This window comes from Oncorhynchus mykiss, chromosome 6 (genome assembly GCF_013265735.2).
Source record: "Oncorhynchus mykiss isolate Arlee chromosome 6, USDA_OmykA_1.1, whole genome shotgun sequence".
Taxonomy (NCBI): Eukaryota; Metazoa; Chordata; class Actinopteri; order Salmoniformes; family Salmonidae; genus Oncorhynchus; species Oncorhynchus mykiss.
Window position 1 is genome coordinate 39880958 of NC_048570.1, and position 25321 is coordinate 39906278.

At 42.9% G+C, this 25321-nt stretch overlaps 2 protein-coding genes across 3 annotated transcripts; one reads left to right on the top strand and one right to left on the bottom strand.

Moving 5' to 3' along the window:
- The first annotated feature begins 1819 nt into the window (after window positions 1-1819).
- On the top strand, window positions 1820-20568 carry LOC110525933 (glycerol-3-phosphate acyltransferase 3-like). Of its 2 annotated transcripts, none has more exons than XM_021606456.2 (14): window positions 1820-1970; window positions 8598-8765; window positions 9455-9521; window positions 11079-11227; window positions 12436-12581; window positions 12816-12890; window positions 13034-13123; window positions 13308-13401; window positions 14471-14586; window positions 16180-16235; window positions 16517-16602; window positions 16732-16860; window positions 16958-17037; window positions 17202-20568. In XM_021606456.2, the coding sequence occupies exons 2-14, from the start codon at window positions 8622-8624 to the stop codon at window positions 17314-17316; spliced, it is 1347 nt and encodes a 448-aa protein (XP_021462131.2). In that variant the 5' UTR covers window positions 1820-1970; window positions 8598-8621; the 3' UTR covers window positions 17317-20568. The 2 variants fall into 2 exon arrangements, with proteins under 2 accessions (XP_021462131.2, XP_021462132.2); XM_021606457.2 differs by having other exon boundaries at window positions 1830-1970; window positions 8606-8765.
- A 6-nt stretch (window positions 20569-20574) lies between these two features.
- On the bottom strand, window positions 20575-24450 carry LOC110525935 (myosin regulatory light chain 2, atrial isoform-like). Its single transcript, XM_021606461.2, has 7 exons — window positions 24249-24450; window positions 21724-21825; window positions 21474-21549; window positions 21288-21392; window positions 21114-21192; window positions 20974-21022; window positions 20575-20787 (listed from the first exon to the last, which is right to left on the bottom strand). The coding sequence occupies exons 1-7, from the start codon at window positions 24249-24251 to the stop codon at window positions 20683-20685; spliced, it is 519 nt and encodes a 172-aa protein (XP_021462136.1). The 5' UTR covers window positions 24252-24450; the 3' UTR covers window positions 20575-20682.
- Window positions 24451-25321: the final 871 nt, after the last annotated feature.

Consider the following 25321-nt stretch of genomic DNA (forward strand, 5'->3'; position numbering starts at 1 on the left):
ACATAAAAATGTAGGGCTTATTTGCTCCTTTAGGTTTATTTGATCGAATAGAAGTTTTGTAATGCTTAGGTTGTTACAAGTGTACTGACATACTGTAAGTAGGACACATGACATCCCAGAAACTTTGAGAAAAAACCCTTTATATCAGTCGTCTCAAGATGGCTATGCATATTCATGCCATGAGGCTAGTAGCATAGCCTCTCCCTCCATCGAATACAGTCGGTTGGCGTCAACAACCCTCATCCAAACAATTATCACAATAATGAGATGTATCCACCAATCCAAAGAAAGGATAGGCGGGAGCTAGACAGCCTGCTGTGCTGCTTTGTGGACAATGACTCCCATTGTTAGGGCAGAGAGACATTCATCTTGTCAGTATATCCGTAATCTTTGGATTTATCAATATAAATGTTTGCTTGAGTGTGTACGTACAGACATTACCATGTGTACGCACAGTACCAAGTGGTGGAAGGAACTGCTTTACTATAGAATAGAGAAAATATATTTTGAAAATGTGTGAAATTGTGAGAGTAGGCCTAATAATTTAATAATATTCCGATTTACTTGTATTCCCAATCAGTGAATTTTTACAATAATAATCCATATAATGTACAGTCATTTGTTAAATTACAGGGCACGTGTGAAAGTGAAACCATTGTGTAAATACTATAAAAGACTGAGATAATGGGAAATCGAATGAGAGGTGCCTGATCTTGCCCTGTTGGAAGATTTGGAACAAGCTGCATTTCGCCGAGAGCACATTTTTTGAGACAGGTGGGACTTTTTTTGCGGAAAGTACAGATTGGTTTTGGGAAACGATATCTGACGAGGCAATTTTATAGGATCTTTGCGAGGATTAAGACATACTTTAAAAAAGAAAACGCATGCCATTCCGGTGCACATCAAGGTGCTATCCACCCTCAGGTTTTGGCAACGGGCACTTCAGCAGGAGCTTGCCGATAGGCATCTCACATCCCTCTCACATCCGTCAACAAAACAAAGGCGCTGATCGTGGACTACAGCAGAGAGAACACACCCTTATCCACATCGATGGGCCGCAGCGTAGAGAGTCAAAAGATGAGGCTGAAGAAATGCGGCTTGGCCCCTATGACCCTCGTAAACTTCTACAGATGCACCATTGAGAGCATCCTGTCAGACTGTATCACTGCGTGGTATGGCAATTGCACGGGGTGGTGGTGCGGTAAGTCCAACGCATCAGCGGGGGCACACTGCCTGTCCTCCAGGACACCCCTGCCAGCCATCTACCGTATCACATCCGGTATCACAGGATGGCCAAGAAGATCATCAAGAACCTCAGCCACCCGAGCCACTGCCTGTACAACCTACTAGCATCTAGAAGGTGGAGACAGTACATGTGCATCAAAGCTGGGAACGAGGGACTGAGAAACAGCTTCTATCTCCAGTCCATCGTACTGTTAAATAGTTACCACTATTCGGCCTCCGCCCAGTGCCCTGCCCTGAACCTTAGTCATTGTTCTAGCCGGCTACCACCCAGTACTCTACCCTGCACCTTAGAGACTACTGCCCTATGGGCGCTACATACTACATACTGCCCTATGTGCCTAGAGTCAATGAACACTGGTCACTTGAATAATGTTTACATGCTGTACCCACTTTGTATGTATTTACTGTATTCTAATCATGGTTCATCCTTCATAACGTATTTGTTTATTTTTATGGATTGCATGTATATATATTTTTTTATTGCTAGGTATTACTGCACCTTTGGAGCTAGAAAAACAATAATTTCGCTGCACCTGAGATAACGTCTGCAAATATGCGTATATGACCAATAAACGTTTATTTTAATTGTTCCAATGGATGGCGCTGTTCTACATGAAGGCGCGCTTTCACTACAGCGGTGGCTTGCCGTCTCACCCTCAGTCACAGTTATTTGTATGAGTTCTACAACAGGGAAGGGCATGGTAGTATGGACTGAAGTTTGAAAGGTAAGATCCACTACGCGCAGGGCTGAATATCAAGGAAAAACTTTGATTGTCCGGCCAGGTCTGGAAGATTCGCCCACGGTTCTTTGTTTAGGGATTTGGTGAAGTTGTATATTAATTTGACTGTTAATTAATATGATTGACTTGTTGTTGAATTAGGTTTTTGATGACGTGCGTATATGTTGTTCAAGCTAAATTAAGTTGGTAGGCTTTCTTTTAAATGTCATTGACCACTCAGCCTACCAACGTTTCTGATAATTAAACGTTGGGCTTTTTTCTATCGCTTTAGAAATCGTCACGTGTTGCTGTTTTAGACATGCACCTTGGATGTGTTGATGAACGCTCATTTTGCGTTTGGTCAAACTGAACCTTGCTATGTTATTCATGTTTGTTTGTTTCATTCAGCTTTACGTAGTCACATACGAACCTTCTGTGAGCCCATGTTCTGTGTTCTTCCTGAAAATCTTAGTTGTATAATTTTCTACCTTTTATCTAGCCTATAGTTAAAGGGATAATTCACCCCAAAACGACAGGTTGGTTTCTTTACCCAGTAAGCAGTCTATGGACAAGACAGCGATCTATGCTTTTGTGGCAGAGTCAATTTGTCTACCAAGTCAATATGTCTATTGGTATTTTTCACATTTCATGTCAAAAGCTAGCCCAAGATGTACTGCTTAGGAGTGTAGACAAGCCTACTCCTTTTAACATCCAATGACCTTATTAAATGTTATGTTCATTGGTAAACAGGCGTTGGCAGCCAAGACAGCCATTACTTTGTCTAAACTTGAATGGATTCTTAATTACTATACGGTTTTAGAAACAAAGGCTTATACTTTCATATCACATCAAAACATTTTCACAAATGCTAAATATACACTTATTGTACACTGTTGTAATAGTTGCAGCCGATTAGTACTCACAGTCTTGTTCCAAACAGGTATTCGGAGGCAAGATAGCTAATTAGAACAGGTGGTCTCGCCTCTCTTCTGTAAACAAGCGCTGTAACATGGAAATATGATCGTGTGGGAACCTAAACCCTATAAATGTGTGTAGTAATTGAACCTTTTGTTTTATGACACATCTTTCTTGATTTTTGAAAGCAAACTTCCAAAGGTTTCCAAAACCGTATCACAAGCGAGGATTATTAACGTGTAGACAGAGCGTCAGGACTGTTGCACAGTACACAGTCCCACGCCGTCGTTAATGCTTCAACTGAGAGGGAGCCCTCTTTGCTGAACAAGAGCTAGCCCAAAGCATCATTGATCAAAGCATGCCCATAGATAGGGTTGGGGAGTAACCGATTGCATGTAACCCGTTACATGTAAGGGATTACATGAACTGTAACTAATGCGTTATGTTACCAGCAAAAATATTGTAATCAGATTACAGATACTTTTGAAAAACTAGATGATTACTTCGAGGATTACTTTTAAATTCAGAAAGGATGTTTGCGGAAAAAAATATTTGACACTTCTAGGTTTCCTCTGACATTCAAATCAACGTTGAAAAAAGGCTCACGTTTTTATGTTTGTTCCACCTGAGCAAGTCTGACCACAAATCAGAGACCACTATGATGACATCCCAAATGTGTTTGATGGATCGTGGGAAAAGAGCAGGAATATGCTTTTGTAGGCTTCAGTCCAAGCTATGTCTTCCAATGGTGCGACTGGTATCGAAATCCAAAGATTATCCAACTTGAATAAACACTTCGAGGTAAGGATGACAGCAGTGTTGTATTCTTTGGCGATACAGATATCACTTATTTTTTTATTGAATCCAAAACATACAATATACTTGCAGTGAAGCTGCCCAACAACTACACCACACCAGTCATCCAACAGACTCCCATTCAGAGCGACACACAGAAGTATCCATGGTCAATGCCCTGCTCAAGGGCATGTCGACAGATCTCCCACAAGGCCAAAAACGGGGACCCGAACCCCCCAATATCCCCCCCACCGTTCCCCAATAGCAGCCCATCAACCATCCGAGACCCCTCCCGCAGTCCCCCCAAGAACATATTTTTTTTATTCCATTCCCCACCCCCAAGAACCCTCCCAATGCACCAACAACCAAGAAAATGAACTAAATAGGGAAAAGACAATGGAAAACAGGAAAAAAAAAAACAAAGCACATCAAGGACAACTAAAATCATAACAGCAAGGCCAACTGTATATGTTTGAGTGCATGTCTGTCACTATTTACATGTGTTTGTGTCCATGTATGTGTGTATTTGAATGAGAGTGTGTGTATATGCAGGTGTACAAACCTCTGCACGGCATCAGCCTCAGGCAAACCGGCATTAGCTGTAAAAACACGGTCATTCAAACATACTTTTTATTATGTTATATTGGTACTTTATTTTTTATACTTTTATCTTTGACCATCATTCTATCTTCCGCCCAGCAACTCCACATCCCAACCCTCAGCTTCCCTCAGCTCATCCCACCTATCTCTGCTGGCCACCCTCTTTGGATTTCTATGCATCATATATCTTTCAACTATGCTGTGATGTTTAACGTACAATTTCTATCTATCTAATCAAATAGAATTCACAGATTGCGAGTTGAAGATAAATACTTGTACTAATTGACTGACCCGGTCTCTCCAGATCTCCTAACAGTACTATTTCTAGGGTCAATTTTAGATAAATGCTGTGCATTTTCAGCCATTCCTGAACCTGAGACCAGAAACAGGCTACCTGAGGGCAATACAAAAATAAATGGTCTTTTGATTCTCTATCCTCACAAACAAATCTGCAGAGTTTCGATGATTTTATGCCCTAAATATTTAACATTTTGTTGGTGGCAAGAGTTCTATATAATAATTTTAGCTGAAAAGCACAGTCTTGTCTCTTACGTCGTTTTATATATCAACTCATACACCTTGTAACATGGAATTGGTACATCATAAATCTCTTCCAAACTATTTTGCAATCTGTATGGCACAGTTGTCAACATCCTGGTCCTCAAATGAAACTGGTATACTTTCCTATTTATGCTATTTTATTCCTCAACCAGTTTGTATCCTTTACATTGGTCAGACTGACCAGTTCCCTACCTCATCCCGCTGCCACTTGCCTCCTCCATTTTTGGGGTAATGCTGTAATCAATTGGTTGTACTCTTGGATTGAGTAGACCTTCCTGTACAATTCTGATAACTCCATGAAATACACAACTCTACCATTCCAATTTACAATATCATTGTAATGTTTGTCATCGGAAGGAGACCAAGGTGCAGCGTGGTAAGTGTTCATGATTCTTTAATTACTATGAACACCAAACAAAAAACAACAAAAGAATAACGAACGTCACGTTCTGCAGGCTTCACAGAGCTAACAAAAACAATATCCCACAAACACCAAAAGTAGAATGACAACGATAAACGGCTGCCTCTGATTGGGAACCACACTCGGCAAAAAATAAATAAATATAAATAAAGAAACTAGAATGCCCACCCTAGTCACACCCTGGCCTAACCAAAATAAAGAATAAAAGCCCCCCCCCCCAAAAAAAAAAGGTGCGGACTCCGGCCGCAAAACCTGACTTTAAAGGGGAGGGTCCGGGTAGGCATCTCTCCACGGCGGCGGCTCCGGTGCGGGACGTAGACCCCCCTCTGCCCGCAGATCCTTTCGCTTTGATGGCGGCCCTGGTGCATGGACCTTCACTGGAGGAACGATCATCGCCGGAGGAACCAGACCACCGATCATCGCCGGGGGCTCCGGACTGGGGACCGTCACTGCAGGCTCCGGACCGAGGACCGTCGCGGCAGGCTCCGGACTGGGGACCGTCGTTGGAGGCTCCTGACCGGGGACTGTCTTTGGAGGCTCCTGACCGGGGACCGTCTTTGGAGGCTCCTGACCGGAGACCGTCGTTGGAGGCTCCGGACCGGGGACCGTCTCTGCAGGCTCCGGACCGGGGACCGTCTCTGCAGGCACCGGACCGGGGACCGTCTCTGCAGGCACCGGACCGGGGACCGTCTCTGCAGGCTCCGGACCGGGGACCGTCTCTGCAGGCTCCGGACCGGGGACCGTCTCTGCAGGCTCCGGACCGGGGACCGTCTCTGCAGGCTCCGGACCGGGGACCGTCTCTGCAGGCTCCGGACCGGGGACCGTCTCTGCAGGCTCCGGACCGGGGACCGTCTCTGCAGGCTCCGGACCGGGGACCGTCTCTGCAGGCTCCGGACCGGGGACCGTCTCTGCAGGCTCCGGACCGGGGACCGTCTCTGCAGGCTCCGGACCGTGGATCAACGCTGGAGGCTCCGTGGCGTGGATCCTCACTGGAGGCTCCGTGCCGTGGATCATCACTGGAGGCTTTGAACGTGGAGCTGGAACAGGTCCCCCCTGGACTGAGGAGACGTACTGGCAGCCTAGTGAGTGGAGCTGCCACAACATGTCCTGGCTGGATACCCACTCTAGCTCGGTGAGTGTGGAGTGCTGGCACCAGACGCACCGGGCTGTGCAGACACACCGGAGACACAGTGCACAGAGCCGGCGCAGGATATCCTGGGCCGTGGAGGCGCACCGGAGGTCTGGAGCGCAGATCTGGCATAACTCGTCCTGGCTGGATACCCCCCTTAGTCCGGCAAGTGCGGGTAGCAGGAACAGGCCGCACTGGGCTTTGCTGGCGAACCGGGGACACCGTGCGTAGAGCTGACGCAAGATAACCTGGGCCGAAGAGACGCACCGGAGGCCAGGAACGCTGAGCCGGCACAATCCGTCCTGGCTGAATGCCCACTCTAGCATGACCACTGAGAGGAGCTTGCACAGAGTGCACCGGGCTGTGGCTGCGCACCGAAGGCATAGTGCGCAGAACCGGATAACACGGTGCTTGACCAGTCATTCTCTCCCCATGGTAAGAACGGGGAGTTGGCTCAGGTCTACAACCTGACTCCGCCAATCTCCCCGTGTGCCCCAACCAATTTTTTTGGGGGGGCTGCCTCTCGTGCTTGCTTCGTTGCCATGACTCCCTCGCTGCTTCCCCTTGTTCCCATGGGAGGCGATCCCTTCCGGCCAGGATCTCCTCCCAAGTCCAGGATCCTTTGCCATCCAGGCTGTCCTCCCATGTCCAGTTCTCCTGACCATGCTGCTTGGTCTGTTTGTGGTGGGATCTTCTGTAACGTTTGTCGTCGGAAGGAGTCCAAGGTGCAGCGTGGTAAGTGTTCATGATTCTTTAATTACTATGAACACAAACAAAAAACAACAAAAGAACAACGAACGTTCTGAAGGCTTCACAGAGCTAACAAAAACAAGATCCCACAAACACCAAAAGGAGAATGACAACTATTATGTTAGTCTCCCACTTTAATGATTTGATCATTTGCTGCCTGTAAGTTCAATAAATTGGTAAAAATATTTTCGAACAAGTATGGATCATCCTGATTTGGACCATCTAGATTAATGAGCCAAATCTCTTTTTCGTCCACTTTCATATTCAAAAAGATCCACCTTCCTTGCGAATCATTCCTGACAATATGTAGTTGAAAGCCATGGGTTAGAAGAAGCCTACATAACCAACCCATAAAGTAAAATGTAACATCCATATATGGCCAGCGATGTAAACTTTAACATTGATTTATCCTGCAATAGATGTCATTCTATTTGGTAACATTTTTGTCTTCTGATGCCTCTTAAAAGGGGAAAGTCATCTAAAAGTAACAATGTAATCAGATTACATTACTGAGTTTGGGTAATCCAAAAATGACGTTAGTGATTACAATTTTGGACAGGTAACTAGTAACAACAGATTACATTTAGAAAGTAACTACCCAACCCTGCCCATAAACTGCTTACAGGGTATGTAATTTGGGTGAACTATATCTTTAACTGTAGCAATTGAGGTAGTACTGTCAGTTATTGAACCAACAACATCCTGAACTCCTGTGTCATAAAAGACCAGTCAGCATGCCAGACATGGGCTAAAGTACACTTACAGACGGAGGTAGTAGCTCTTAGCAACACTAGTATTTACACACTAGCATTGCTGCGAATTAGCTTGGAGAAAAAAAAGGAATCGTTTTCCAGAAGTTAAATAAAATAAAATGTCAACTTACTCTCTCGATTGCCTGTAGGCTCGGTCCTTATGCAGGGGAGAATTTGAGGAAAAAACGTCTAATGGAACGTATAATTACAGGGGGGTCTGTTGTAGACCCATGCAGTTCCTCAGCATGGTCAGTTTCTCTCTCTGCTTACCTCATTCCAAAATAAAAGTCTCCCACAAGTTCTTGCTTTTTTTGCAGTTATGCTGCACGTGCAGGACTTCTTTATTTTGACATAAGGTAAACGGAGAGGAAGTGGCTCTACAACAGACCCACATTTGGAAAGTCTGTTTACTTTATGCTCTATTAGATGTTTTTTTTTCTCAATTTCCCCCCTGCACACGGACCAACCCTATGGACAATTGGCGGACTATTCCGTTTTTTGGCAAGCCAATTTCTAGCAACGCTCGTGTGTAAATACTAGCATTGCTAAAACCAGCTAAAAGGAAGGTTACTCTGTCACCCTTGGTTGAATGTTGTGTGTATTTATGTCCCCTAGCCCCCTATGTGTACACTACGACTACGACTACTACTACTACTACTACTACTACTACTACTACTACTACTATCTTTCTCCTGTTACTATTTCCGCAGGGTGACAGAGTGAGATCTGTAGCGATGGAGGATTTCTGGGCCATGGTCCTGGCAGGGCTGAAGGTGTGGGTCTGCCTCATTGTGTCTCTTCTCATGGTGCCTGCAATGTTTGGCTTCTCCCTGGGCATCTCCGAGACATACATGAAGATCCTGGTCAAAATCTTGGAGGTAAAATGCGTCTGTCCAGAAGTTGCCATCCATCAAACATTTACTCGCACAATGGTACAACAAATGGGAAAGAGGAATTCTACTACCTACACACTGTTTAAAGGCTGGTATACTGCCTCACTCAGACAATATGAGGTGCACAGCTGCATGTGTCTATAATTGTCTTAAATGTTTATTATGTATCATGTTCTAAATATAAGCCTGGTGTCCTAAATGTATGCTGTTTTCATACTACACAATATAATAAGATACAGTACACATGACTTGGCTAGCCATGGTCGTTAATTTTATTTACATTGGAAATTGTATCAGTTTCAGGAATGCGGGAACAAGAAATGCATTGTCACTGCGCTGTCATGATCAGCTGTCACATATTTACTGTAGGGAAAGTCTACTGTACACAACAATCAATTAGCACAACTCTGCACATGTGACGTATAGACATGGAATGTATGTGTGTTTTTTGACAGAAAAGCATGTATGTTCTACAGTGTAATATTTGTTATATTTTTTTGTAATTGTCCTGTAACCTTACGACCTTCTGAATAAGCCTCTGGACAGTGATTGAAAGGTTTTCTGGCATGAGAGTTCAGGGGTAAATGTGTGTGTCCTTTCTCTTCTGTCCTTGTGTGGGTGAGGGAGTGAGAGGTCAAAGACTAAAGGTGTTTCTCATTTCTCCTGTCCTCCAGTGGGCCACGTTGAGGATCCAAACAGTCAACAAAGAGCAGCGGATAATCCAATCCTCCTCATTCAATAGTGAGTCAATGAGCAGAGCTCTCACACCGATCAATAGATTCATTTGATTGGTTTATTGGTTGAATGATGGATAGCGAGATGAAGGGATTGATTGATTTATTCATTGCTCTCTGGTAATGACATCCACTCACATCCACTCTTGTTCATCTGCTGTGTTCAGAAGCTCAGATGTAAAGTGCCCTAGAATGAATGAAGTGTGTTAGTGTAGTTAGAAGGGTTGAGTGCATGGAAATCAGTCCTGACATGAGTTTCGCTGAGGTGTCAATGGTTGACTGCGAGTTGATAATAGGTTGCATTTGACGTATACAGCTTCTCAATGTGCCCAAGCCACGTTAAACGATAAGGGAGTGGTACATTTATATGAAACGATACCTCTTGAGAACCTAGAGACCGTGTAAACCTGTTTATAGTGCTGGGCAGGGGATTGCAGTGGAGATGGCTTGGAGCAGTGTTTGTTGAATAGAAGACGGTATTTGGTCCAGCTCAGTCCCCAGAGCATTTCCGATGTGATATACGGTATTATGTGGCGCTGGGCTTGCTGCCTATCTGTTGGGCTGACGCAATTCCTCCCCTCACAATCAGCAGTCATATAGGCTAATCGGGGGGTAATTCAATTAAACTCGCAGTGCGGTGTTCACTAGCTAGCACAGCACATCAATGTGCTCTTTTTATTTTGTTAGCATATCAACTTGCAGGATGGATGGTTTCTGTATTATATGGATACCATAGACCCCTCACTTGTACTGTACTGAAGTTTTCCTAAAATAAAGAGTTTGCGTAGTTTTCAAAGAAAGCAAAGGGTGGATTGAATTCAACACAAAGTCAGTCAGTCACTCAGTCTCTCTCTCTCCTGGACTTTGTCCTGTGTTATCAGATAGTGTATCCTTAGCTGATCCCACTGTCTTCAGACCTGCTGGAGGGAGGGATACACTTTGGGTTGGAGTTGGGTAATCTGATCCTAGTACTGTGATTACCTCGATGATAGACACAAAGGGAGGCCCTTTTAAGGAAAGAAAGGAGCCTCATTTATCAGTGAACACTGCTCTCTGATAGCTGTTATCTGAAGTGGTCCCAGTTTGTAAAGTGCAAGGCCACTGACATTTTCTCTGTTTGATGGCCTGTCATTTAATATGGATTCTGTATGACAATTCTATTGGTGAGGCCTTGCCCACAGTGATAAACTCTGGATTTCATTGATTTAAATAAGTTTATATAAGGATTACTCAGATATCAGCCCAGGATATCTTGTTTTCTCAATATGGGGCAACAGTGTGAGAGTTAGTGACACAAGTGTGTTGCAATCCTCTGATTCATTTCCTTCCTCACCAGCTCCTAACAAGTCCACAGTGGTTTGACCAATTTGTCCTCCTTTCATTCAAAATGTATGAAAATTCTAAGCCTATTGACTCTAGGATTTGTAACACTGTGAATGTTGTCTTTTATCAATGGTAAAAGAAACACGGAATCATCTTCCTTATCAAATATAAATATGTGGTACGATACAATCCAATCTAAAAATGATGAGGTGGATTAGTTGAGCGTGTGTGTTTTCCCCAGGCCTCGTCCAGAGGGAGGATGGTTCTATGGAGGAGGAGCTGAGGGGGTTAAGGCGCAGTCGCCCCAAACCACCAGTGGGGGGAGACTTCACCCTCAGCGACTGTTTCTACTTCTACAGACGAGGCATTGAGGATATCGTAGAGGATGAGGTGAGTCCACAGACTAGAATAAGATTGATGCCTAATTCCAAATGTATCCCTAACCCCAGACATTCCATGATGGCCCCTAAAAGAAATGAGTAAAACCTGTAGCTTCACCTAACCCTCTGGTAGTCTAGGATGAGTTTCGTAATTTATTGCCTACTGCACACCCCTCCAGTCCTTTCAAATCAATGATCACGTTTACATGCACACCAATATCCTGTTGTTATTCGGGATACTCAAGTATTCTGTTGTGAGTTGACGCATACAAATGTCATATCCCGTTTACAATAACCCGAATAAGCTTGTATCCCAGTTTTGAGAAACCCGAAAAAGATGCCTGGGTTATGCTGGTCTTGGACGGATACTTTGGCATGTAAACATCTTATCCCGTTTACTGTTGTTTTCTTGCAGTAAAATTATAGACCAAATGTATATTCTGTCTCAGTAACAGGAATCGAGAAATATTATTGATTTATTTCATCTTGAGGAAATGTGAATGTGCAATTTTCTTCTGCGACATAAAAGCTGACAGTATTTCACTTTCAACTAAAATAAGATTCCAAAATGGACTGAGTTACTATCAGAAACATGTTGGCTTGTTATTACATCTTTTAATTTCCCTGAAACTGGTCAACAAACCGATGCCATTTGGACATTTTGTGTGGAAAATCTTCCCGGGCCCTAAACGTCTTCTCTGCAAGAGAAGCAGAAATGAAAGAGAACTTTACCGCTTTCATTCCATCGATTTATTACATTATTCTGGTGAGCAAGGCTATATTTAGCATTCTAGAGGATCAAGTAATGACAGAAGCCGACCTAACGCCGGAAATTATAAGCCGAACAATATCTAAATAAGGCTTAGCTTTATTTTCAGCACCCCCTTCAAAAAATCGTTCTGTCATCACTGGGAAAATGAGGAGTTTTCTGTTTATTCATGTTTGCAGGGATCCCTGTGAGCAGGATATATCAAAGGTGCATGTAAACATGTTATTCTGAATAAGACCTTAACCAGGATATGAGCTATTATCCCGGAATGCTGTGCGCATGTAAACGTGGCTGTTGAATGGGTATCAGGAAGTGCTTAGGGCCTGGGAAATAGGCATTGATTCAGGATTGGGCAAAAGAGTACAACATCAATTTTTCAAAACCCAGACTTACTTTCTGTACAGGTAGGCCTACTAAGTTGTTTTTCATGTTGTTCCTCTGACCTCCAGGTGACCCAGCGGTTTTCGTCAGAGGAGCTGGTGTCGTGGAACCTGCTAACTCGGACCAACATCGACTTCCAGTACATCAGCCTCAAACTGACTATGGTCTGGGGCCTGGGCGTGTTCATACGCTACTGCATCCTGACTCCGCTCAGGTCATTACTGAGAGTGTGAAATCAGTCATCGTCACTGTGCTCACCTTTTTTTAATAAGGCCTTAGCTCTCTTACGGTTCACATCCATAAACCAAGCACTGACTGACGTTTATGTTGCTGAATAGACAGGATTTACAGGCAGGATTTAAACCACGTAGCGTTCGACAGTGCGTTAATCCATGACCAGTGTTGTCGTGTCTCGTGTATGTTTCTGAGTCCGAATGTTTTCTTTCAGGATCATGCTGGCGTCTATAGGCCTGACCTGGCTGGTGATAGGAACCACTGCTGTAGGATTCCTCCCTAACTGGAGGTACAGTAACACTGCTTTGAATCTACAGGTTCACACGGGATTGTTTTTTTAAAAACTGAGACGTTTTGTCTTGTGTGATTTTTGTATTTAATCAGCTTCATGGTAGCTTCTTACTTGCGTGCCCGTGTGTGTGTGTTTTCTAGGCTCAAGTCCTGGCTGAGTGAGTGGGTCCATGTGATGTGCTACAGGATCTGTGCTCGAGGCCTCTCCTGCACCATCCACTACCACAACAAGTCGGTGAACGCTCCTCTCCTCTGACACATGCAAACACAGCAGGCTTTCACACACACCGTCATGTCCCCCAGTGACTCTACGGGAGGTCCTCGTGATATGTGCACAGAGCTTTGTTTTGATGTAAGATGCACGTCTGCCACTTTACCGTGTGTCTGCGTGTGTTCTCTGTCTTGTGTTTTACAGAGAAAACAGACCCAGAAAAGGAGGAATCTGTGTGGCCAATCACACCTCCCCGATTGATATTGTCATTCTCTGCAACGATGGGTGTTACGCCATGGTATGTGAAATGAAGCAGAAAATAAGCCTAACTTGAAATAGCTAAACTTTTACATATTTTTTTTATACCTATATAATCAATGTTCCTTCTAAGCTGCACACATGTTTGGGCACGCAGCTCCCCCAGGACTGCCGCGCAGAATAAATATCAACCTGTGTAGAGAAGCAGGGGATTGAACTACACTCAACTTTCTAGAGTTTTCCGCCTTAGTTAACACCATCAACATTTCCCTTTACTGTGGGAATTGTGATCAAATCAATGCAAGATTAGCCACTTTCAATACAATGTACCAAAACAAACTATGCAAGACTTAGTATGCAAAATTAACGATGCAAGAGATTGTTGTAGGCAGAATGCATCGGGTAGGATTCTATTGCATTGACACACACCACTCAGCCCATACTCTACACAGACCAGTGCAGCATAACCAATCAGAGCTGCAGTAGGCCTATATGCAAATAGACCATTGCCATATATGGATCTGTGCCATTCACATTGAACTGGACTGTGTTTACAGCGTGAGTGGTCGTGAATAGATGCACTTGTTTTGAGATCAAAGCCAGAGCTGCATGTAGTCTAATTCTGGAATGTTCCTGAGATGGAAGTATGCTGTTTTGGATATGCGTTGTCAAAAGTTAGACAAGGCTCAAAGGTCACACCAAGGTTTTTAACAACCGTGTTTGGTGTAATGAGGCAACCGTAAATGTTTAGAGTGAGGTCTGACACTTTGTGAGTTTCTTGTAGCCAAGTAGCTTAATTTCTGTCTTGTCAGAGTTTAAAAGCAGTAAGTTGGTTGTCATCCAGTGTTTGACGTAAGTGGGGCATGTCTCAAGGTGGGCTGACTGTAAAGTATTGTCTTGTTTAAAAGATAAATACAATTGGGTGTCATGATCATCACCATGGCAATGAAAGTGCATGTTGTGCTTATGGATGACATTGCCAAGGGGTAGCATGTATAAAGAAAGTGCAGTCTCAGTTTATCTGTTGCTAACTTTAATCCTGTTCAGATGATTTGTCTGTGAAATGTATTATGAGGGCGTTAGATGTGATTTGATCTGATATGTTTTAGGTGGGCCAGTCACATGGTGGTCTGATGGGAGTGCTGCAGAGGGCCATGGCGAGGTCCTGTCCTCACATCTGGTTTGAGAGAGCTGATATGAAAGATCGCCACCTAGTGACCAAAAGGTGAGCTTATCTGTTTGCTATCTTATCAGCCAGTGGGTTGGGCATGTTCCTGGCACCAGACACTGGTATTCTGACTGCCAACACTCTTCCGACAAGCACTGATATGCCTGTGGAAAATTGCTACAGACCAATAAACAGGGGTGGAAAAAGTACCTAATTGTCATACTTGATTAAAAGTATTGATACCCTAATAGAAAGTTACTCAAGTAAAAGTGAAAGTCACCCAGTAAAATAGTACTTGAGTAAAAGTCTAAAAGTATTTGGTTTTAAATATACTTAAGAATCAAAAGTAAATGTAATTGCTAAAATATACTTGATATGAGAATTTCATTATCAATGATCATAAACTTCAATTAACCTACTCTCTGCAACCCAGAGTTTGTAAGGTTCTGGTTTAAATGAAACAGACAGAGTTCCCAGCTTACAATAGTCAAAATGTTTATTCACGAGAGCACTCTCCAGTCCATTATACAAAGACATCCATTTTATACCATGCTCCTTACTTACGCACATACATACACACGAACAGTAGGTGAGTTATATTCTTCTCCAGAGTTCTCACCACTGTATAGCACTACCCAGCCGACAGTTCCATTCCCCCGAGATTAGGGACACCTTGAAGAGTACTCCCTGTCCTATCATAGGTTTCTCAGAGTTCTAGCCGGGTCGGGTCAAACACAGTTTAATTGTGCTCAGTATTTTCTTAGGCACACACATTTCTCTCCCTTACAGGTCTCTTCTGATCCTTGTTGGACTTACGTTTACGTTAATACTTTAATTATTTCTTATACCTGCTACATAAACTATAATCCCTAATAGTTAGGCTTCAGGGTAATCATTATCTTTAAACATATACATTATTTTATCAATACTTAAGGATTAAAAGTATAAATCAAATTCCTTATATTAAGCGAAGCAGACGGCACCATTTTCTTGTTTTTTTTACATTTACAGATAGCCAGGAGCACACACCAACACACAGAAATGATTTACAAACCATAGGCAGTAGGGATGACCAAGTGTTCTCTTAGTGTGTCAATTCCACAATTTCCTTGTCCTGCTAAGCATTCAACATGTAATGAGTACTTTGGGTTGTCAGAGGAAAATATACAGAGTAAATACAATATTTTCTTTAGGAATGTAGTGAAGTAAAAGTTGTCAAATATAAATAGTAAAGTACAGATACCCTCCCAAAAAACAACTTAAGTATTTTACACCACTGCAAATAAATCAGTCATATATCTTTTTTATTTAACCTTTTATTTTGACAGGGTGTCAATGCTGTGACCAATATATATTTTCCAGATGAACCCTGTTAAGCACAATAATACACATCAAATACAATCATAAGTAAATACCTATCTTATTTCCTTATCCAGATAAAACCCTCATGCCAGTCCGATGACATTGTTATATAGGTGCTTGTCAAAATCCCCAACTGTAGAACATTCAAGCATAAATGTCATTGCCATTTGACAATTTAATACTAAGATTTCCTGGTATGGACATAGCTTTAACTAAAACCATATCATGTATGTTCACGCTCCTCCCAGATATAAAGTTAGGTTTTCTAATTGTTGTTCATGTTTACAGGTTGAGGGATCACGTGAATGACAAGACTAAGCTTCCTATATTGCTCTTTCCGGAAGGTAAGTGCTACAATGGAGTAGAATGAAGTCAGTGAGTTTAGCATTGGTTCGGATAAGCTGCATTGGTGTTGCATTGGTTATGTACAGTAAGGTCATCCTATACCTGTACATATGAGTAGCATCTGCTACAATGCATTTTTCTCCCTTATCTGTGATTTTGGAGAGCGTTGTTGTTATCATAGAGATCCTATCTGACCAATGAAATTTGATTTGATCTTTATATATATCTCTGGTCGTTCTGGTTATGGCTTATCTGCAGTCCATATTTCTGGTTTCCTCAGGGACCTGTATCAACAACACATCTGTCATGATGTTCAAAAAGGGAAGTTTTGAAATCGGAGGAACGATATACCCGGTAGCCATCAAGGTAAGGTACTCTGTAAGGTACTTCTGTTCAGTATTTGACTTTTCCCTAAATCATGCAAAGATGACATTGGAAAAGTTGCGTGACAAAGTCAGCAAAGATTTGAAGAGGTTTTCTGTCTCCCTCCCTCAGTATGACCCTCAGTTTGGGGATGCGTTCTGGAACAGTGCCAAGTACAACATGGTGAGCTACCTGCTCAGGATGATGACTAGTTGGGCTATAGTCTGTAACGTCTGGTACCTGCCAGCCATGCACCAACAGGTGTGTATACAACACCACACACACACACACACACACACACTTACACAGTACCTACCAATTAATCACTAAGTGCCACTAACTTATTGCATGTTTTCAGGAAGGGGAGGATGCTGTCCAGTTTGCCAACAGAGTCAAGTCTGTCATCGCACATCAGGGGGGACTAGTGGACCTGTCCTGGTAAGAATCTCCTCCCATCTTACTATGAATGGCATCCTGACTGTCTCATACTGGCCCTCTGCTATGCATCTCTTACACCTCAGAATGGACACATTTGCAATATCTCTTGCACACAGATTATTTTGTGTTCGTATCTCCTAGACCAGGTGTTTGTTCCCCTGTAGGGACGGAGGCCTAAAGAGGGCTAAGGTGAAGGACACGTATAGAGAGGAGCAGCAGAAGAAGTACAGCAGCATGGTGGTGGGTAGCGAGGAGGACCGCAGCGGTAACAGTGACTGACACCCTCCTCTAACCTGTGAAAAGGGCAGCTCGTTCTCGAGCAACCTACATCGCGACCGCTGGAGACGGGAGTTTTACTTTGGCAGTGGTCGCGTCGCATTTCGGTTTCTCCCATGATCACGCAGCGTGAATACATTTAGCTTTCACAGTGTACAGAAGGTGGGCGTAGGCCCATCCAAAAGCTCTTATCTGGGAGTTTGGAAAGGAGCTTGGCCATCACTGCCTGAATACTGCACTGCTGACGACCCCGGACTAGACTGCCATCGAGTGAATGAACCGTTTTAAAGTGCGTTGCGGACTGTAGAATGTTATAACTGATTAGCCAATTGCATTACAATTACTCTCGTCTACTGTGACAACACAGTGAAGCGGAACTGTAAAGGAGATGAGGTGTCAGGTCCAATAGCATCCGTTTGGGATTTTGAATAGCTCTTTCTTGTTCTGCTATAAAACACTGTTCTAATTCTCTGCTGGAAAATTACTATAAAATCCTGTGTTAAGACATGAGAATCAATGGATGACTTTGTGAATAGTGCAATTGTGACTGTAGAGACTTTTTGATCCCAAACTTCTAAATGTCAGTGTTATGCGACGACTATCTGAGGTTATTTTATTTTGTCTTCGTGTTTCCCCCCCCCCCCCCCCCCCCCCCCCCTTTTCGTTTATGATTGTATGAGCTGCTGAAACGTTCAGAGCCAGTTGATCAATCCTGTCGATCAATCATTACTGCTAATCGTTTGGAAATAAACATGAGCCCACAGCTGTTCTCTCTTGCTTTAGTGGCGTGTTCATTAGCAAGCTAAGCTACCAGAACAAGGTAGTCAGAATCAGGAAAAACACTTGTCAGTTGACGCTTTGAAATGATTTGCTTACGGTACTGTTGACACGAGTCGTACATAGGTTATGAAAGGGAGCCAAACAGTACAATAATAACAAAAGGCGATTGTTCGGTAGGCAAAGTGACAGGCATGGATTGCAGTTACACAGTCATTCCCCTCAAAACATATATTCTCCCTCTCCCTATGTTGTTTCTATGATTCATCACAGTAACAGGCAAGGAAGAGAACTTGGGGTGATCATAACGACTCGATACGATGGGATTATATGGCACTAAGTAGAACGTGGTGTTGGGCATCCCATTCATAGTGCTGTGTCTCTAAAGAAGGGTACATGTTTGGGATTTTTTCGAGCTCTTCTCGTTGGTTTGTTTCCCTGAGGTTTTGCCTTCGTCACTGCCTCCTTTCTTCTGTTGCGTGTTAGGATCTCTGCTCGCACCTGGAAGAGTTGAACCAATTTAAGTCATTCATATTTCGGTAAAAATGTATGTTAACACTAGCATATAAGGTGCAGGAAATTCCCTCTTCCTTACTAACTTACCGGGTGAGAAAGTGTCCATGTTCTCTCCATCTGGACCAGCACGGTGTTGACTGGTATCCTGCTTTTAGATTAAGCAAATGTTATTTAACTACGTGAAAACACACAGAACAACATCTAACGTGTTGATGTATTGCATCAGTTCATGTAAATGTACTGTATATTTGGCCTGTTATTAACAATGATGACACTTACCCCCAAAATGGTGCTATTGTGCTCTTTCTTCCATGCCTGGCTTTCCAGATGCCTGTTAACATCAGATCAGATCAGATGTAAGTGTACTGTCGCTACCTTGCAGTCCAACCAAGGTGCACAAGTAATTGAAGACAAACTGTGCGAGAGAAATTCTATCATTGTCTGAGGGAAGAGCTTGACCAGTTGAAACATTAAGGAGCCTGTTTAGTGCCTGACGTTCCTACGTCCTGCTGCATAGTTCACATGTAAGAGAGGGTACTATCGGATGGACGGTGAGAGGCAGCACTAAAACAGCTTTTGTTGACCAGCAATAAAATGCCTTCAGATGATAACAGCAAAGTTATTGAAATAGCCTAAAATTATGTGATGCATGAATTCATTGCATTTTTTATATATTTTTTTTTACTATTGTTCTTAATGTTAATTGTAGCGGACACATGGACATGAATACAGTATGGTGTGTTTCATGAGGATGCAACATTTGTTTTCAACCAAGATGTCACTTTAATTCAACAGAGTAAAGATCAATCCACCCACCTTCTTAAATAGGAATCAAAGTTCTTGACCGGTTTTGCCTCTTTCTTCACCCCATCTGGTGTCCACGCTATGGATGTATCTATCCCCACATCTACTCTACCCTCAGCTCCAGAAGATATAGGCATCTCTGCTTCTTCTGCAACAACTACATCTCACACGGCAAAAAACGACAAAAATCTTACAAACACCTAACCGTAGGGACTTAGAAGCAGGGACTTAGGTAGCTTGTATCCCCAGCCTGGCTTACAAATTTGGGTGAACCTTGTCTCTCTAGCTCTGTTTGACCAATAGATGTGGTGGCTGTTTGGCAGTGGAGTTAACGGGTTTGTTGTTGTATCCACGGCAACCGAGGCCTAAATGACTGGAACCAGAGCCATATATTTAGAATTGTATTCTAAATGCATAGCTCTGACTGGAACTACACAGGCTCATTGCAGTGTGCCCTTTCTCCTGGATGCACCTTACAGATCACATTTGGGGTATTAAAGGCCCAGTGCAGTTAACAATGTGATTTTTCTGTGTTTTAGATATACTGTAATTCCACCCTGAGGTTGGAATAATCTGTGAAATTGTGAAAATGATGATAATTCCCTTTTAGTGTAAGAGCCTGACATTTCTGGCTGTTTTGGTGGGATAGAGTTTTTTGATCTGCCTGGTGACATCAAAAGGCAGATCATCACAGCTAGTTTTCAGTTTTCCCCTCCCCACTCAGACCACTCCCAGACAGTCCTAGCAAAATTCTTGCTTGAGAAATTGCTCTTGCGAAGAAACTATTTTTGTTTCGTTTTGACTATTTTAATTGTTTTCAATCACAGCAAGGTACCTAATTGTGTCCCAGAAATGATTTGACATTGATATAAAAATGGCTGCATTAAACCTTTAATCTAAATCGTGCTGTGTTTGAGGGGGAGATGGATGATGTGGGGGGGGGGGGGGGGGGGGGGTAATTAGGTTTACTTGAACATGTTTTGTAGTGGTTAAGTGTAGTTTGTGAGTGTTCTGGTCCCAGTATCGGCAACAGCTGTCAGAAACAAGAGTTTGTACGACTGTAAAGAGGACAACACTTTCATTCAACTGTGCGATAGTACAAATACTAACTGTACTGTATCTAAATGTAACCACAAATAAACATAAACATTTTACAGACAGGTGTTGATTTGATTTCTTTACTGGATTGGCAAAAGACAACCACAGAGGAGATTCCAGTTCTGCCCTATCAGGGGTTATGGGTCGGGGGTCAGGGTTTTTTGCTGAGGGCCTTTAGGACTCCTCCTTCTCGTCTCCGTGGGTGATGATGTAACACAGTGACTTGTAATCGATGTTGCCGGCCACGTCAATTGGCGCCACAGAGAACGCCTGGTCCACCTGAGGATTTCATCAGAAGACAGAGAGGGATTAGGCAACAATGTGAATTGACCAAAGGCCTACTTTCTATGTAGGACTGCTGATAGGATGGTTTATCTCTCTCTCAAGTAATGTCAACTGTGTGATTTGTTAATGTATCATTTTAAAGAAAAAAGGTAGGTTAAAAAGAGAAAAAAGAATACCAACCTCCTCTGCTGTGAATTTATCCGCCTGGTTCATCAGTAACCGTTTAAACCTTTAAAGAATACACAGCTAATTAATCATTCATTGCCCACATTGTCATTGTATATTTTGGCAATCTGTGTATAGGTTCAAATGATACTGACTCATCCTTGTTGACGAAACCTGTGCCGTTTGGGTCGAAGAGCTTGAAGGCAGCGAGGATGGTGTCCTCGGGGTCTGTGCCTGTAAAGGGAGGGTTATAGTTCCGTTAACATGAACCGAAACCAAAGACGCATACAGCAGAAGGATGGAGAAGCAGAGGGATGGGGTCTTCTTACCGTTGAGTTTCTCTCCAAATAGAGTGAGGAACACAGTAAAGTTGATGGGACCCTTCCCCTCGTTCAACATCTCATCCAGTTCCTCATCCTTAACGTTCAGCTTCCCTGGTACACAAAAACATAAATCGACATACACACACACGCATGCACATACACACATTTTGTAAAGTGAGACAATTAAAATACCTAGCTGTCCATAGGTTTCTCTCAGGTCCTGTTTTTTGATCACACCATCTCTGTCTTGGTCAATACATCCGAAAGCCTGGAGATAAACACAGTACATCCGTTAATAGATTTCTCCCCCTTCAGAATTTTACCTTCATCGTAAAATAAATGACGAATATCCAAAATGTATTTATGTCTAATATTATGAGCCGTTTCCTCTGATGTCTAATGTCTATGGACCAGCCAGTGTAAGTGTACTGTAGCCACGCACCTCCTTGAACTCCTGTATCTGACACTGTTCGAACATGGAGAAGACATTGGAGCAGCTCTTCTGGGCTCCTCTCTGTCTCTTATTAGCAGCCTTCTTACTGGCCTGAGAAACCAGAAAAATAGACAGGAGGTTACGCATGGCCATATCACTGTCACCAGTCGTAAACGAATGAGAGCAGAGGAATCCAAAAAAGAATAACCACGTCAACACGTAACAATGGAAACCATGTATTCTATGTGAAAGAATAAAAATGAGTAATAAGGTCACATGTCACATACATTTAACACATATTTTTACAGTGAAACACCCAGGTTTACTTGACCAAGGTCATCCGGAGTTAGTATGATTTCAATATAAATCAGTACTAACGACTTTCTAAGGGATTAGTCATTTCTAATTAAAATAGTAGGACACATACTAAACTCAGCATAAAAAGATACTTCCCTTTTTCAGGACCCTGTCTTTCAAACGTAACTCGTAAAAAATCCAAAATACTTCACAGATCTTCATTGTAAAGGGTTTAAACACCGTTTTCCATGATTGTTAATTCATTCATTAATGAACATGCACCCATGGAACTGTCGTACTGCAGATGTGGCCAGGGCAATAAATTGCAATGTCCGTACTGTGAGACGCCTAAGTCAGCGGTACAGGGAGGCAAGATGAACAGCTGATCGTCCTTGCAGTCACACACACACACTTATCTTCTATTCAGGAGTGTGTGTGTGCGTCTCAATGATTTGTATTTCCAATTAATAATGGTAACATCCTGTTTCAGGCTTCTCTAGACTTGGAGACTCCAGCTTTGTTTCACTACAGGCTGACGGAGTCCCTAGGTTGTTACTCAGGCTACCAGACCACGTGTAACAACACCTGCACAAGATCGGTACATCCAAACATCACACCTGTGGGACAGGTACAGGATGGCAACAACAACTGCCCGAGTTACACCAGAAACGCACAATTCCTCCATCAGTGCTCAGACTGTCTGCAATAGGCTGAGAGAGGCTGAACTGAGGGCTTGTAGGCCTGTTGTAAGGCAGGTCCTCACCAGACATCACCGGCAACAACGTCGCCTATGGGCACAAACCCACCGTTGCTGGACCAGACAGAACTGGTAAAAAGTGTTCTTCACTGATGAGTCACGGTTTTGTCTCACCAGGGGTGATGGTCGGATTTGCGTTTATCGTCAAAGGAATGAGTGTTATACCGAGGCCTGTACTCTGGAGCGGGATTGATTTGGAGGTGGAGGGTCCGTCATGGTCTGGGGCGGTGTGTCACAGCATCCTCAGACTGAGCTTGTTGTCATTGCAGGCAATCTCAACGCTGTGCGTTACAGGGAAGACATCCTCCTCCCTCATGTGGTACCCTTCCTGCAGGCTCAACCTGACATGACCCTCCAGCATGACAATGCCACCAGGCATACTGCTCGTTCACTGCGTGATTTCCTGCAAGACAGGAATGTCAGTGTCCTGCCATGGCCAGCGTAGAGCCCGGATCTCAATTTCCATTGAGCACATCTGGGACCTGTTGGATCGGAGGAGGGGGGCTAGGGCCATTCCCCCCAGAAATGTCCGGGAAAGTTTTTTTTTTTGTCGAGTTTATAAACGTGTTTTTGACTGTCGAAGTCGTACTTTTTAGTTAAAATTTGAAACCTATATCTGGGCTTACTCTCTACAGTCAAAAACATTCAGTGCCTTTTGAGAAGTGTAACTTTTTATTTCACCTAATTTTAACATTATGTCATAAAGAGCACGTGTTCAACTTCATAAAAAACGTTTTTCAAGAGGTTAAATAATATATATTTTTAAAAAGGACTATAGAAGTGCCAAATAAGGTAACAGGGTTGTGCGATTGGGTTGTGACAGGGGAAATGGAAGCTTGTTGTGTGCAACAGGGAATGGCAATTGAATGCGCACTTGAATGCATGTTTTAACAATGTAATTGTTAAAACAATTCTAGCCTATCTATGGATAACAAACAGGGTTGACGTCTTATGCTCCACCCACTCAATTTTCCATCACAAAATACAAACAAATTGTTGCAAATAGCACAACCAGCTCTATGACTTGACTATTCAATGTTTCTTTTGAAAGAAAATATTTAAAAACAAATAGTTTCACTATATTAAAATAAGAGTAAAGTTCACCTAACAGAGTTGACCTTAAAAATGAGGGATAGACATCACTGAATCACTGATCACAAGAAATAAATAACAATCATCCGAAATTGTTTATATATTATATCAAATCTGATTTATTGAAGTCTGTATGTGGTGTATATTAAAGGGCACTTCATTTAATATAACAGGCTTTTAAAATCCAATATCGGTGCACGATTTCTACTTAAAATATCAAAGGGACGCAAAGGGCACTCTTTTTGTGGAATGACCATAATATTTCATCACAACAATGAACTCCAGATTTAACAATAACTTCCAGATAAACGTTACATAAAGATTTTGCTTATGAGTAAAGTCAGATGGCAAATGATGTATAATATTGAGTCATTGTTCTAGTACTCACCATGTCTGTGTGTTATAGTGGCTCTCTGTGCCCAGGACTAGGTGTGATGCTGGGTAGAGTTTATGTATGGCTCATGTTATCTTCTGCCCTCTTATAATAGGCCTGCAGTGTGTACCACAGTCCCATACATGGCCATACATGCTCTCTCGCTCTCTCTCGCTCTCTCTCGCTCTCTCTCTCTCTCTCTCTCTCTCTCTCTCTCTATGTGGACACGATAAGGACCCGACCAGGATTCCACGGGGGGTAGAAAAAGGAGATAGGGAGAAGGAGCAGGAGAGGTGATAGGATGAGAGACGAGAAGGGAGAAAGAGACAGAGGGGGAGGTGGATTTGGACAAAATGGTGTGAGAGAGGAGCCAGTGGGATATGGCAAGAGAGGAAGTGAAGATACCATGTTACCCATGAGTATGGCCAATGGTGGAAAAAGTACCCAATTGTCATACTTGAGTAAAAGTAAAGATACCTTAATAGAAAATGACTCAAGTAAAAGTGATAGTCAGCCAGTAAAATACTACTTGACTAAACGTTTTTAAGTGTTTGGTTTTGAAAACTCTTAAGTATCAAAAGTAAAAGTATAAATAATTTCAAATTACTTATATTAAGCAAACCAGACAGCATACATTTCTTGTTTTTTAAATTTATCGATAGCCAGGGGCAGTGGCGGTTCTACCTTGTATGGCTTCCTCTGCGATTTTTCTTAACAATTTCGCACAAACCAGAAAAAAATGCAACAATATGTCTGTGAAACTATATATTCACAATATTATGAATGAATTGTGGTTTATTTGGTAACATTTCGTATTGTGACTGATTTTACTAATTGTATTAGTACTGTACAAAGTTAAAGGTGCGCTATTTGATAGATTCTCCCTCGGGCTTCCAGTTGGGAGAGCTGAGGTCAACCTACCCCCGCCCCCCCTCCCCATCTCGTACTTCTGAGTGGGAGACCTTCCCAGGCAGTAGCCAGTCTAGCTCACAAACTAGAATCAGGGTTCCCACTCCGACAAGGTTAATTGACCCACAGTCCCACAAGGTGACATGATATCATTGAAGTAACGTGCAAATGAGCGATAG